This window comes from Salvia splendens, chromosome 4 (assembly GCF_004379255.2).
Source record: "Salvia splendens isolate huo1 chromosome 4, SspV2, whole genome shotgun sequence".
In the NCBI taxonomy this organism is placed as follows: Eukaryota; Viridiplantae; Streptophyta; class Magnoliopsida; order Lamiales; family Lamiaceae; genus Salvia; species Salvia splendens.
In genome coordinates this window covers 12,412,137-12,429,408 of record NC_056035.1, presented here as the reverse complement: position 1 = coordinate 12,429,408, position 17,272 = coordinate 12,412,137, and the positions used below count along the sequence as shown (strand labels likewise).

Genomic DNA, 17,272 nt, shown 5'->3' with positions numbered 1-17,272 from the left:
TAAAATATATTAATCGAATTAACGGTGAATCAAATCAACCGTGAATCAAATCTTGAATGAATCAAATCAATATTTAATTGATCTGTTAAAATATGGTTCACGAACATGGTAGTAAACCAATATTCAATACATGTAAATTCTCGAGGCTATGTCTTGAACCCCTTCGAGCAGCCTTATTATTTTAAAAGGAAATCTGATTACATTATGTAAATTTTGATTTTGATTGAAATCCTATTGCATTACGTAAATCGAAATCCAATTACATTACATAAATTTTAATTGAAATCTAATTTCAATTTTCCAACTTGAAATCTAATTTCTCATGTGACTATACAATCCAATTACATTACCACGGTTAATCCACAAATAATTCGTAAACAAAATAATTATGAATCGAGCCCTGAGCTCTGATACCACTGTTAGGAATTCTTGTGTTCATCTAATGAGCGCAGCGGAAATTGCATACAAGAATAACAGATCTAGATTCATAATCATATTGCAAGTTGAGCATGTAATACACAACGGAACTAAATCTTACTTGTTGTGTTGTTTTCTTCTACGATTGAATCCTGCAAGTTGAACCCACTACTGTCGAGGTCCACGTGTATTCCAATCCGATGCAGGAACTATCCCGGTACAATTGCTCCGTAGAAGAAAGCTAGGAATTCTCTCTACAAAGCTTTACGTATTTTCTCTCTAATGTTACGCTATTTCTCATCTCCCACAATGGAGAATAAATAACCATTATATAGACAAAGAGTCATTAGGGTTTCATGATTGTTGGGCTTTTGGACTAATTATAATTATAGCCCAACTATAATTATTTAATTCATATTAATCTAATCTAGCCCATATCCTTTCACGGATAAAAGAACCAACAAACGCAACACCCAAAACTCTAACTACCAGTGCTCAAATAGCAAACCAAAAGGAAAAAGTATAAGGAAAAGTCACCTTAGCAACAACCATTTAGTAGTGAGATTTTTACAATTTTTTTAGCCATCTTCTAACTTTGGATAGTTCCTCACCCACTTAATTTGGTAAAAATGAAAAATTCGAACTCCAAACTTTAATCTATGATCCCAATTTTCAAAAAAATAAGTTTCTTTCTCAACGTTCCAATTTGATGGATTCTTTCTATCAAATTTAACACGTTATGGGTATTATTGCAACTTATAATATGGAGCAGTTATATTTGAATAACAGTATAATTTTAAAATTTATACTACAAAATGTCGGGATCTGTAATAAACTAGTACTACTACTACTACAATTTTTAAAGGTGTTCTACAATGTGAACAAGGAGATTAAAAAGAATACTCATTGGCCGCTTGGCTGCGCTGCTTTTGAATAGTTGCGCATTGATTCTACATTGTTAGTCCAAGTTAATATTACTTCCCGTTTTAAGGAAGATAACCCCTTTTTTAATTGCATGAGAATTTATGTTTCAAATAGGTTGAATTAATATACTCTTCCGTTTCAAGTTAATTGATTCATATTCTTTTTTCGAATTGTCGCAGTAGTTGAGTGATTTTCCTTTTCAGCAAAAGACTAATTTATTCTTATCTGCTTTACTCTCTTTTTGCATCTCTAATAACTTTTTCCTTTCTTTTACTTTATTAATCTTTCACTTTCAACCTTTAAATATCCCATTTTGGATGAATGAGCAGTTGAGTTGCAAATATTACTACTCCCCGTCCTGCAAAAGATGTCACATTTGTGGAACGGCACAAGATTTTAGGAAGTTTTATTTTGTGTGTTAGGTGAAAAAAGAAAATATAATATTTATATTATTGTGGTAGAGAACTTTTTCTAAAAATGGAAATGTGATTTTTTCAATGAGACAAATTAGAAAGCAAAATGAGATATTTTTTATGGGATGAATGCAAAACTTAATTGACATAAGAAATGTGGAGCAGTGCACAAGTGTATATCTCATAGTAGTTAAATAAAGAAATAATTAAACTAATAAAAATACTTTTACACCGTAAAATATACTAACTTCAAAAGGATGCACCTAAGCCAAGTGTATTTATGTACTAGTAGTAGTTTTTTATGGCAAGATGTCCAATCTCAACTATTTTAAAGGTGCACTTTGCACGTTCTCATCATCGCGTGACATCCAACCTCTCTAATTAGCTTGCTTTCTTTCTTTTATATATATATATATAGGGTTGTGATCAATTGAGATTTTTTAGCCTAATTGAGAATTGAGATGCATTATAAGCCACTCATTTTTATTAAATGAGTGGTCCAGAATTTGCCACATGGAAAATATTTTTACATTAATTAATTGTGAAAGGGCATATTTGTAATTTCATCATATATTTTATTTAATAAATATTTTTTTTATTTTTTTTAAAATTTTTTTTTATTTTTTTTGTCAACTACATATACAATTCATGTCAACTACACACATGTATATACACTTCATGTCAACTACACACATATAATGTCAACTACATATACAATTCATGTCAACTACACATATATAATGTCAATTATAAGCTGTTGACATTTGATGTGCAGAGCTATTGACATTTGATGTGCAGACTACACATCGTAGTTGACATAATGTCTCAGTAGTTGACATCGCGCGAAAATTTAAAAAAAATTTAAAAAAATTAAAAAAATTAAAAAAATTAAAAAAATTAAATTTTTTTTAGTTGTTGACATTTTAATACGAGTTGTTGACATTTGATATTCTGGCTATTGAAATGAAATGACGATAATACCCCTTAGTTGACATAATCTACTTGCAGTTGACATTTCAAAATGAGTGGCTGAAAATGCATCTCAATTCTCAATTAAGCTAAAAAATCTCAACCTAACAAGACCCTATATATATATATATATACATATATATTAAATAATTGATAATTTAATATATTAGCATTTTATAACAATTCGACATCCAACCTGTTTAATTATTCAGGTGCACTACCTTAGATAATTATTTTATACTACTTGGCACGTGTATGTAAGTGACACATATAATAACTATTTTACAAGTTGGATAAAATCTCTAATTTCTACTAATATATATATTACTACTATATAGTTAAGTTCAGCAGACAGAACATATATATATGTATATGTTGTGTACCAATCAATTTATAACAAAATGGAAAACCAAGTACACCATTTGAGCAAGCTAAGGTCTACATGTTGGTGGCTTAAAAGCAGTGGCAAAGTTGAGTAATTTATAATTCTAAATTAATCAGCATCAATTGTTTTTATATTATTATTCTACTTTTATTGCTCGACAAGCTATGCCCTCCCCACGCTTAAAGAATACAGAAAAAATAAAAATTCCCTACTTTAAATCTCCATGTTATATGCTTTCTCAGTAGCATGTTCTTGTGGTCTAAGTGTCACTATCTTTTGTTTCATTCTGTATATGAATATGCCTCTCTTTATTAATTACTTTTTCCGACCTTTTGTTTTAGGGGATTGAATGGTCATCTCTTCTCTCACGTTTCCGCTAATTAGTTGTGTGAAAATTGAGGGTTTTATCATTTGAAATTCGAATGTGAAGATTGCGAATTTATTACTCCACTTTGCTTTGTAATGTGATTCACATTTGCATTATTTATTAGCATCACTGACATGTTCTCAACCTTATTTAGCATTTTTGTTTTCATTTTATTTCCCCTATATATGCTTCATAGATTATCATCTTAATCATCTAATTTGCAAAATCACATCGTAATCAAAACCTATATTTCTACTTATATTCCTCACCTTTGAAGTTTGAGGGAATCGGATTTAATATAATTTATAGTAGTAATTAAATTCGTTACTTCCAGTCATAATGTTAGGTTGATCAGAAAAATAAAACGAAAAAATTACTAACATCAACTACTAGTTAGCGGTGACACTGCAGCTTAAACAATATCATTTCACTTTAGTAATTTAATCTAATCACAGTTTAATCGTTTTTTAGCAAATAGCTAGGTTGTCTATTTGGCTTTGTAATTTGGGCCGCTCAAAAGGCAAGACAATTGACAGCAATATAACAACTAAAATCACATCAATACAACTTTTCATCTAAATAGAGTGAAAATGCGTTTACATCGTTATGTAGGTCTGATGTGATCTACAGTAATAGATATAAAATGTTTAGAACTCAAAATTCCAACCTTTTAAGAACTTATAAAATACTAATAACCATATACTATATGACATTCTTTCTCATCCATATGTAAATTGCGTGGACTTAGATACATATCAAATAGGAGAACTCACTCCAAAAGACTAGCCTGTTAGGAGATAGAGCTCATTTAGTTGTTCTCATAATCAATGTGGGAATTGATTCTGTAACATTCGGCCCTCCTTTAAGGGCCAACGTCCTCGTTAGTCACGACCACGTTGGTCACAGCTGGTTCTTTTGCCAGGCCACCACTCCGAGTTCTCGTTGGTCACGGCGGATTATTTGCCCGGCCACCACTCCGTGGGTCACCACTCCGAGTCGGCCCCAAACGCACTTGTTGGTCACGACGAGTTTGTTGCCCGACCACCACTCCGAACCGTACTCTCAATGAAAGCACTAATTGATACAGACCAAATATGAGAACTCATCCCTAAAGACTAGCCTGTTAGTAGATAGAGCTCATTTAGTCTATATACCTCACACCACACAAGAGAATTGAGTCCATAACATGACTCCTTTACATAGAAAGGTTAATCTTTTTCATATAGAAGAGAAGATCATCATTTGAAATTATTTGCTCATTCCAAGTGAATTTAAAATTCATAAGTCATGGTAAATTTAAATCACTGCTTAAAACGATAGAAAGCACATTTCTATTTTAGCGGAACTAACCTAACTTCAGATGTCAAATCCTATTACATTTTATATCTGTCACGTCGCTTGATTAGATTACCAAATTTTTATAGTGGTAAATGTATGCAATCGAGAAAAAGAAGAAATTGCCCCATGCTTCATATTTTGTCAAGACTTTTGCTTGGGATTAACGAAGAGCGCACGCAGAAATTTGTAGGGTGAAGAGCTAAACGTTGATTATTTCTCATTAATTGCAGAATCATTGAGAGCATTGGTTTTTGTATCGATAAAAAAATAGATAAATCTCATTGGAACTCCAAAAATTGATAAATCTACAGATCCCTATAAGCAAAATGCTAGGAAACCTTCATTAAAAATGTTAGTGATAAATTACAGTATGTCGTGCAATAGCAATTCTTCAACTTTTGTGCACGTGTATCTCTCTCTCTCTCTCTCCAAGTCGGCAATGGACAAAAGGCCGAATAAATGAAATTCATGTTTCTTAGTACTTAGTATGGTGCTATATGTTTGCAGGAAATTGTTTTTTTGTAATAAAAACAATAATGATGTAGAAATACCTTTAAAAATTATATGTTCGTTAAAGGTGTAACCATTATCAAAAGATTCAAAACCCTGCTTTTCTAGTGATACAAATATTATTGCGTTATAAGACTGAATTAAACAGCTCCCTTCACGGGAACTACTAATGTTGCAAATTAGAAATTAAATTTATTTAAAATGTTATATCATGAATATGCATTTGTAATTAGTACAAATGTGATGATAGGTGAGAAAAACATAGTTTTAACTTTTTTTTTTAAAAGTATCCATAAATAAACACTTCTATTCTCATATTAGAATTTTCCTGACAGTAGAAAGACAAGCCCAGACAATCGAATAATCAATATACCAGACAATTGGGTTTGGTTTATGTTAACTATTTTGTTCTTTAAGAAGCCTCAAAGGAAAATATATCCTAATTAAATCATGAAGTATGAGATTTAGGAAAAAGTGTTGAAGATAACATTTTTCTCAAGTTAAAAAAATGAAATTGGACTAATACTGTAGCCCCACAAGGGAACCACTTGTAATAAACTACACAAAAAATATGATCCTCCTCACCCTTCTGTTGTTTATAAACAATGGTGTGATCAAGCTAAGAACTTAAAGCAAGACCTTATAGTCTAACAAACATAAAAAGGACCTTCAAAAATTCTACTCTAAAGGCTCGAACAAGAAGGAATTGATAGTGACATGACAGGATCTAGCTCCCCCTGTGGCGCTTGCAAATTCTTGAGAAGAAAATGTATCAAAGGTTGTGTTTTTTCGCCTTATTTCTGCCATGAACAAGGTGCTACTCATTTTGCATCTATCCATAAGGTATTCGGAGCTAGCAACGTGTCGAAACTCCTTGCTCACCTCCCGGTCAGCGACCGGAGTGAGGCCGCCATCACTCTGGCCTATGAAGCTCAAGCTAGGCTGCAAGATCCCATTTATGGCTGTGTTTCTCATATTTTTTCTCTCCAACAGCAGGTCTATATATTTTCCAATATCTTTTTATTCCAATTTAATTGTTAGGGTTGTAATTAGGTTCTAACCCTAACTTTTTTCTAGTACAGGTTGTGAATTTGCAGGCCCAACTGGCTTCACTCAAGCAACAAGCAGCTCAATGCATCATCAACAATTCCAGCAGCTCTGTAAACCCTAACCCTAATGATACCAAATTCTACAGAGAAAGCCATTCTCTGCCGCAAGATCTCCATAGTTGGTTGCAAAATCAGATGGAAACCCCACAATTTGATGCAAAGAATACCTACTACTCCGGTGTAAGCATGGACTTGAGCGCGAGCGCTTCTGTAAAACACGAAAACTCGAATTTTGGAGAGCAGAATCCCTCCTATGGAAGCATGGATTCATTTGAAGATCAACAGTGGCCGTACCAAGATGCTGGTGATGATCTCCAGTCAGTTGCTTTTGGACACCTACGTCTTTCTTGTTGAAAATTTAGTTAATTAGCTAATTATGTTAAATAATTCTCTGTCATTCATGATTTGTCCGGAAACCCTAGGAATGTTCTGCTGTCAGAATAGACCTATTTTGTGGATCCTATGAATCCTATGATTGGTTTTTAGGCCTGTGTGACCTGGATATACTTAAGCAGAATATATAGCCAGCACAGTATTAATTAACCTTGTCCTTTGATTTGATAGATTTGTTTTGTTCCCCCAACTGATCATATATAGCTATTCATGCCTAAATCCTAGAAACAAATGAGTTACTAAACCTGATGAACTATTATAGTATATGTTCTTTTTTGTTGCATTCCCACCATCACTTTTCATACCTTATTATTCTTGTGATTATCCATTAGGTTGTGAGCCTTACAGGTTACTTGCATATATAAATATGTACTCCCTCCGTCCTCCATTATGTGGTTTTCTCTATCGTGCATAAGAAACCTATAAGGCTCACAACCAAATGGATAATCATGTATGGAAAGTGACGGAGTGAGTACATATTATTAGAAATGGGCCACTCACCCCTTAAAAGGCCTCATAAGGGGGAGGGTTATCCACACTTATATAGGTGAGCTAGGATCGTTACTAAGTCGATGTGGGACAAGAATTATGAATTTTAACACGCCCCCTCACGTGTGGGCCGGAATGACACATCGGACTTCCATCACGTGGGTAGGCAAGAGAAGAGATAAAGAGATATAATCCATCATCGACTTGGCCCCGCTCTGATACCATATTAGAAATGGGCCACTCACCCCTTAAAAGGCCTCATAAGGGGGAGGGTTATCCACACTTATATAGGTGAGCTAGGATCGTTACTAAGTCGATGTGGGACAAGAATTATGAATTTTAACACATATTCTTGTGGTTTTCAACAGTATGATAAGTCATAAGTTATCATGCATCTAGTATAGACACACTCTTTCAACAATAAATGATCAAAACCATGATTCATCTCTGGCCGTGCATTTTCGTTCTTTCCATTCCTTCACCTCGATCAACTTTCAGCAATAGATCATTAATTAAACAATGTCATTGATTAGCATTACTTGATGATATGATGTTACCCAGACTAAAAACTGTATATAGTGCTTCTGTATATAGTGGAGTATTTTTTTTTAAAATTTTTTTTAGTATATTTTGGTTTGATGAGGGTATTTTGAACAACTGAAGCTAATATATTGGTAGGATTCAGAAATGACTTTTCAGTTTTCGGTCACAAAATCACCCTGAAAATGCTATGTTCTGTGTATGTCATGCTTAATTACATATAAGCTACAACAGTAGTCACCCATATATAAACTTAAACCTATGACAACTTGGAGATTAAATACATTAATTCAGCATGCTTATGCATTGTCTCAAATGATCAAGTGCCAGGGATGACTATATGAAACTTCAAATTAATTTTCACTGCAAGCCAATTCATTAATATCATGTAATTTTATGTGCGTCTTGCCTGTCTTGTGTGTGTTTTTCTAACCTTTATTTTTTAAGAGAAAGAGTATGCTAACTTTCTGATGTTTTTTCATCCTTTTCTGTGAAACTGCATTTAGAATTTGGGTTATGAACTGGGCCTACTTGGACTGAACGTTTTTCTTAACTACCCCTTAGATTAGGGCCTGGGCCCTAGTCCTCCTGAGGCCTATGAATTCATATTCATGAATAAATATTGTTTAATGTGTTTTTAATGCATACTTATATGTTGGTTAAGGAGAAAATATTAAATTAATGGACCTATATTCCTTAACCTACAAGAAATTAAAGTTACTGTATTTGGTTAAGAATAAAATAGCATGTGAACGAAATTAAAGGTTAAATGTTTATGTTCGAGACATTTTATCTTCTCTTTTCTCACCGGATCAGTCTACCCCTGTCCCTTTCTAAGTTTGAATTGGACTGAAGCTTTGTCACGGACAACCCCTGATAATAAATAGTTTGAAGATATATACTGTATTAGTCATATTAAAAGATTAAAGTGATGAGATTCTTGATCAACACTCAACCAGATAATAAATGGAGTAATTAATAATATCGGTACTATCATTTCATTTTTGTATGTCTTTTCAAATTGTAAAAGGGGGCCACAAGCCGCTTGCTAGCTTGACTAAAAAGCTCTTATTTTAGATTGCTTGCAAAATTTATGTTTACATACAGTTCTATATTTGTATATAAATTATAAATTATAAAGTTTAAACGGATTAGTTATTGGTTGAAAGTCTCGAGTAATCAAGTAATCGAATAAATTCTGAATAGGAAAAGCCTCTACGACAAAGAAATTAAAGTAATCTTTACGACATAGGATTATGATTTTGTTCAAAATAAATACTACATCAAATCTGTCAAGTTACTGTTTTACTCTCACAAGAAAAACTAAATGCATAACGATTCATGTGCCCTTTCTACTATGAATAAACGTGGATGTTCAATTTGTAGCGACAGCTGGTGATCAATCCAAAATTAATATTTATCCCAAAAATATTAAGTTGAGAGTTCAAGTCACAAAAGAGAGTTTTAAAAAAATCTCATCTAACACATATCTTAAACTGAACCTGGTCTAATGTCATGATTCCATCCTAGGCATGTTGAGGAATTGAAACATTTGCAAAAAATTGAAGATCAAAATATGTACTACTCCTGTTATTGAATAAATAAAAATATAGTAATTAAAATGCAACGTTTTCTTATTTGTTCTCTTGTATTCCTATACACTTGATGAACAAAACTTTGAAAATTTTAATTTTATATATATATATATATATATATATATATATAGGGTAGTGATCAAGATATAACTAATCTTAAGTGTATAACTAGAGAACAAATCTCAGCCACACATCTTAATGGAACAAATATTATTTAGTTTAATAATATAAAATAGGAGAAGGGTATTTTTGGAAATTACATTTGAGATTTAAACCTGCGATCAATTACGCAGTTTTCTTCTTTCTCATTCCAATCTGCGATCAAATCTCCTTCCAAATTTCCTTCCAAATCTGATCACTTCATCCAAATCGCGATTCCATGATCTGTGATGAAATTAGGTGTGTTTGGTTGCAGAGGATAGGGTGAATTTAATAGTTGAATGCTTGGCAGTTCCTGTACTCTTTATTCTTCAATTTTTTCTGTAAAATTTGGGTTTGACTGTGGAGCAAGTCCCCTTGCAGTTTTTATTTGTATCTGAGGTGGGGAACTTAAATACAAGAAATATATTGTAATGATCCTTGATAATTAATAAATTTTCATAACATGATCGAGTAAATGAAGGATGTATTACATTTGGGTTTTACTGTATATGCTAATGTTTGCATCATAAATCATACATTGTGATTTTCAAAACACATCACTCTTATTCTGATTTTACTTCACTCTTATTTACAAAACACATCACTCTTAGCATGATTTTACTTCACTCTTGTTCACAAAACACATCACTCTTATTCTGATTTTACTTCACTCTTGTTCACAGAACACTTCACTCTTGTTCAGAAAACACTTCACTCTTGTTCACAAAACACATCACTCTTATTCTGATTTTACTTCACTTTTGTTCACAAAACACATCACTCTTATTCTGATTTTACTTCACTCTTGTTCACAAAACACTTCACTCTTGTTCAGAAAACACTTCACTCTTGTTCACAAAACACATCAATCTTATTCTGATTTTACTTCACTATTGTTCACAAAACACATCACTCTTATTCTGATTTTTACTTCACTCTTGTTCACAAAACACATCACTCTTATTCTGATTTTACTTCACTCTTGTTCACAAAACACTTCACTCTTGTTCAGAAAACACTTCACTCTTGTTTACAAAACACATCACTCTTATTCTGATTTTACTTCACTCTTGTTTACAAAACACATCACTCTTATTCCGATTTTACTCCACTCTTGTTTACAAAACAAATCACTCTTTTACTTCACTCTTGTTTACAAAACACATCACTCTTATTACGATTTTACTTCACTGTTATTTACAAAACAAATCACTCTTAGTATGATTTTACTTCACTCTTGTTCACAAAACACATCACTCTTGTTCTGATTTCACTTCACTCTTGTTCACAAAACACATCACTCTTAGTATGATTTTACTTCACTCTTGTTCACAAAACACATCACTCTTGTTCTGATTTCACTTCACTCTTGTTCACAAAACACATCACTCTTATTCTGATTTTACTTCACTCTTGTTCACAAAACACATCACTCTTATTCTGATTTTATTTCACTGCTGTTCACAAAACACATCACTCTTGTTCTGATTTTACTTCACTCTTGTTTACAAAACACATCACTCTTATTCTCATTTTACTTCACTATTGTTTAAAATATCATTACTATTAGAATGATTCAGTTTTTTACTTCTAATTTTACTTCACTAACGTGGGAAAGAAACACACACATCAACTATTCAGTTCACTGATTCTCTCTTTACACACATTCGCCGGAAAATCAATTTGCCGAATTCATTGAATACAAATCCATTAAACCAACAACAGCAGCCTGCTTACTATTCACACAATTACATTTAATTCCTATCATCAAAGCACCTATGCATTTCATATCATCAACTGCACCTATGCATCAAAGCACCTATCATCAAAGCACCTATACATTTAATTCGTATCCAAGGAGATACACGTGATCAACCGTGATTCCGCCGATCTCCCTAATCACCATCTCCTTCTCATCAAAGCACCTATGCATTTCCTCCTCCGCCAAATCTTCTCATTCTAATTTCTCCACAATCCTTTCCAAAACCTGGATTCGCTCATCTCTAGCATCCAATTCCACCTCCAGCGACGCCTTTTTCCCCAATTCAGCGTCCGATTCCTGCTACTGCGACGGCGACGCCAACGAGAGGAGGAGAAGAGAGGAGGAGAGAAGAAGACGAGACGCTAATTGAATTCAATTTTCAAAATTGGATTTAATTCGCTGTACAATGACCATAATACCCCTGACTTGTTATTATGGAGTAAATTTGTGATTGAGGGAGCTAATATCCCATTAAATTCGAAAATTAATATTAGCCCTTGATTTTTTTGATCTTGTGGCTATTATTTGTTCTCTAGTTATATGGTTAAGAGGTGTTTGCCATAGATCATGACCCTATATATATATATATATATATATATATATATATATATATGACAAATTTTAAGTGTATAACTAGAGAACAAATTTCAGCCACACCTCTTAATACTTCAAATTAATCTTATAGTTTAGCTATTTTTACATGTTTTAAATAAAAAGTAATTAATAAGGGCATTTTTGGAAACCATATTCAACTCCAACGTCTCCTTCAAATTTCCAACGTCTCCCCTCTCTTCCTCCTCTCCCCAGCCTCCGCCGCCGAGCTCAACACCACCCGTCACACCCTTCCGGCGGTCAGCTCTGCCCCCAGCAGTTCATGTACATGACTTGCCGGAGAGAATCGCCGGCCTGCCCCCTCCTCTCGCCGGATCCGACGCGGTGGCGATTCCTTCCATATCGGTGCTGGAGAAGAGGCGATTCCTTCCATATCGGTGGCGATTCCTTCCATATCCTTGACTTGAGTTATTGATGTGAAACTACAATCAACCTTCTGTGTATTGAATGGGGAGTAATTATTTATCCCTATTTTGGGGAGGTTTAATTTATGATTTTGCTAATTAATGACTTTCATTAGCTCCGAAAAATCTCGATTTTTAAGCCATTTTGATTTGATAATGTTTAGATTATTCAACATTAAAATAGTCCAGACTCCAAAATTAGTTGACTTGACATTGATTTTATCGGGGGAGTATATACTACGTGTAAACGATAGTCTAAATTTACTATCAATAAAATTGATTTTGTCATATAAGTGCCAACATTCATAGTAAAAGATGTATCGAACAACAAATCAAACATCAAACATTCATACTGAGTTTTTCATATACTCATGAGATGCAATTAAATACATCATACATCATTTAAATCAACATCACTATTAGAATGATTTTACTTCACTGTTGTTAACAAAACACATCACTCTTATTATGATTTTACTTCACTCTTGTTTACAAAACACATCACTCTTATTATGATTTTACTTCACTGTTGTTTACAAAACACATCACTCTTATTATGATTTTACTTCACTCTTGTTCACACAACACATCACTCTTATTATGATTTTACTTCACTCTTGTTCACAAAACACATCACTCTTATTATGATTTTACTTCGCTCTTGTTCACAAAACACATCACTATTATTATGATTTTACTTCGCTCTTGTTCACAAAACACATCACTCTTATTATGATTTTACTTCGCTCTTGTTCACAAAACACATCACTCTTATTATGATTTTACTTCACTCTTGTTCACAAAACGCATCACTCTTATTATGATTTTACTTCACTCTTGTTCACAAAACACACCACTCTTATTATGATTTTACTTCACTCTTGTTCACAAAACACACCACTCTTATTATGATTTTACTTCACTGTTGTTCACAAAACACACCACTCTTATTATGATTTTACTTCACTCTTGTTCACAAAACACACCACTCTTATTATGATTTTACTTCACTCTTGTTCACAAAACACACCACTCTTATTATGATTTTACTTCACTCTTGTTCACAAAACACACCACTCTTATTATGATTTTACTTCACTCTTGTTTACAAAAGATAGTGTCAATGTGGTTAGTTTGACATATAGTTTGACACATATAATGACATGAGAAAATTTTATAATTTTCGGATGAATACATCTATATCATTTATATTCTAAAAGACAAGAATACAATCCCAATAAAACTGCAACTCTGCTTCTCTCACTACTTGACTATTACTAGTCCTCTAAAGTGATCTCCAGTAAAGTTGTAAGCCTTGGTTTTCTGTATCTCCTGAGCAGCAGAGATGAACACACTACACTCACATATGACAGTGCCATGCAAGCGCCGCGACCCACGGCGGCAGCCTGATTTTCAGAGAGGGAAACAGAAGCCCGGCTGCTACTGGGATCGCAACTACGTTGTACGCCATTGCAAACACGTAATTCACACGAATCCGTTGCAGCGTCTTCCTCGACAGATCCATAGCCGTGAACACGTCTTCCAAGCTGCTTCTCATCAGCACGTAATCTGCTGCCTCTATTGCAATATCCGTCCCCACTCCTATCGCCATGCCTACATCTGCTGCTGCATCCCCCGCCTGCAAGCTCGTCGCCACTCTTCTCAAACTTGATTTTGGCTATGCAATGACCATAATACCCCCGCTTTGTTATTATGGAGTAAATTTGTGATGGAGGGAACTAATTTCTCCTTAAATTCGAAAATTAATACTAGCCCTTAATTTTTTTGATCTCGTGGCTATGATTTGTTCTCTAGTTATTTGGTTAATGGGTATTTGTATTATATACCAAACTAGTTTTAAACACTAAACGCCAAACACATCATTATATAATAATGTGGAGTTCATTACAACTTTATTTGTAGTTCATTATAGAGAATTCTAAGATTTAAAAACAATGACATCATCATGCATAATTTAGAAATCTGAAGTTCATTATATGTTTGTTATTAGTTCATTATAATGAACTCCATGTTATCATATAATGATGTTGTTCGGCGTTTAAGGTTTAAGAGTGGTTCGGTATTGATCACAATCCTATATATATATATATATATATATATATATATATATATATATATATATATATATATATATATATTTGACCCTTCAACTAATTAATTATCGATGTAATATTAATAGTAGTAAGATTAGTGAGATGGGTACTCTTAACAATTTGATGAGCTAATCGTCAATTAACTCTATAAGTATGAGGCAATTGCACTCAATTAGGGGAACATTTGGTCTGCATATTTGAGAACAAGGTTGAACTAATATAATTAATTAGACTTTTATAATGAAATACATTAGGTAAACCTACTAACAATTAGGCCATAAACCCTAGACAATGAGCCCACTTATAGGATAAATTTATAGAATTACATGCGTGTGTTTGCTTCAATAAACATGATGGCCTTCGCCTTTTTTTGCCGATCCCAATGAATAAAAAAACACAAGGACGATGAATATCAATGTCATAATTTGCAATCAAAACGTATGGATATTCTTGTTCCTCATTTGCAATTAATCCGAAAATCAAGCGTGTGCTTGAGAGTGAATATTTGTCAGAAACTATTTTCATCAAATACATTATATTTTTAAAAAAATAAACTTAGTAGTACAATATTTTTTTAAAAAAAATCTTCCGATATATATGTGCATCTGGAAACGCATACGCAATGTGTATTATTGGTTTGGGATGTTTTAAGTATCACCCACCCCTAAATACCAAATTAAATGAAAAATGTTTTCTTAATTAATTAGTATAGTGAAAAAGACAAAAAAGTATTCAAACATATCTCAATAATGCAAACTCAATCTGCTAAATAAAATAATTTAAGAAGCCGTTCGTGCCATTATAATATACACTTGTCCCATAAAGGACAAAAAATAACAAATTCAACTCACATTCCAATGCTTCTATTTCAATATCTCAATAGGACTTATCATGGGCTGTCTTCTAATTATTAATATCGCAATGTTATTAACTAGTACTTGCATAGTTGGAAAGTTTGAAAATATAGTATCACCTTAGTTCCAAAGTTAAAATCGTGATTTTATTCTCTAGAAATTATACTCCCTTCGTCCCACAAAGATTGTCCCATTTTTCTATTTCCGTCCATCCCACAAAATTTGTCTCATTTCACTTTTTACTATTTTTAATAATGAACCTCATATTCCACTAACTTATTCATACTCACATTTTTTTATAAAACTAATATATAAAAGTAGGATCCACGTTCCATTAACTTTTTTCAACTAACTTTTTATTATATTTCTTAAAACTTGTGTCCGGTCAAAGTGAGACAATCTTTGTAGGACGGAGGGAGTACTATTTTATGGTGAATTATTAGTCTCCCATTGACCAATTATGTATCAGTGTGATTTGTCCTATTAGAACAAAAAATGTTTAAAGAAAAGTTTTAACATAACGCAATAAAATCGAGTAGTTTAAGTATACTTGAGTTTCATATATCGAAAATGAGCCTAACACATACATTCATCCAATGTTAAAATAATACAGTATATAGTTCGATACTTGGATTTATTCTTATATATGTTCAGTTCTTACATGCAATTTTTGATACTATATGTGAAAGCTAATTCGAATGAAGTTTCATCAATAATCAATTCTCACAGTAATACTGAAAATCGGATTGAATTTTCATAACTCGTAGAAAAGTGATGTCAAACCTTTTTATTTGTCTTGTAATTAATCTATGCAAATTCTTGATTTGTTTAATTAGTTTTGTATACAGTAATTAGGAGTAAAAGAGTAAAATACGCTCATTTCCTTAGGTATGCAACTTAAGAAAACTTTGGGAGAAAATTTTCTTTAAATGCCACAAATAATACGATATTAATTAGTCCAGATCTTTAAGAAGCTATATATAGTCATGTAGATCCAAATGTTAGTAACGTGATTGATGTTGAAGATGAAACAAAAACATATACTAACAATATTTCATATCTCAGCAAAGAGAGAACTGGAATTACCGTATAAGTCTATATGTAGATCTAAATAATATATATTTTCATAATATTGGCAAATGAAACAAAAACATATACTAACTGAAATCATTGTATATATAAGTCTTATGAGCTACTACTTGTTCTATCACGAATTGAGTTTAAATGGAACCTCATAAATTTGTATCACTTACAATTGGGTTTTGAAGCAGGAGAGTGAATAACATTAGCTAGCTCCATGACTTCATATATAATATAATATAATATAATATATATATATATATATAGGAGCGTTATTCTCCTATTCATCCCTTAGATCCTTTATTCTTCTTAATATGGGCCGTTAGATCTCATTCATCAACGGTCCAGATGATCTGCATTATTACACTATAATAGTGCATTATTAGTCGGTGTGCATTATTCAACTGAAAATCTGCATTATTAAATGACACGTGGCACCAATCTAACAGTCGGATGACAAAATCGTGGGGCTGATATTAAAAAGAACAAAGAACAAAAGATACTAAAAGGAAATGAATATATATATATATATATAGGGGAGCATTAAGGTCCTATTGCTCCCTCAGTGTTAAGTTCCTACTTAATATCAACCATTAGATTAGGTGGATGGACAGACTAGATGAAACTTTGATAAATGAATTTGTGTTGCATTATTAGGCATAATCTGTACATTATATGGGTATAGTTGTAAAACAACATTGAATCATAGACGTTTCAAAACGGAAGGAGCGCGAATTAAGAGGGATTTTGCATTGACCTTCCATCTACTCACACACTCCCTCTCTCACTACAACCGTCTCACTTCTCAATCCACAACTGAAATTCGTCTCCCCTAATTCCCCCCAATTTCCAAACC

The 17,272-nt window shown here is 32.8% G+C and overlaps 1 protein-coding gene across 1 annotated transcript; it reads left to right on the top strand.

Moving 5' to 3' along the window:
* The first annotated feature begins 5,980 nt into the window (after nt 1-5,980).
* Nucleotides 5,981-6,786, top strand: LOC121800669 (LOB domain-containing protein 29-like). Its single transcript, XM_042200189.1, has 2 exons — nt 5,981-6,319; nt 6,406-6,786. Exons 1-2 carry the CDS (start codon nt 6,041-6,043, stop codon nt 6,784-6,786), a joined length of 660 nt encoding a protein of 219 aa, XP_042056123.1. The 5' UTR covers nt 5,981-6,040.
* The last annotated feature ends 10,486 nt before the right edge of the window (nt 6,787-17,272 follow it).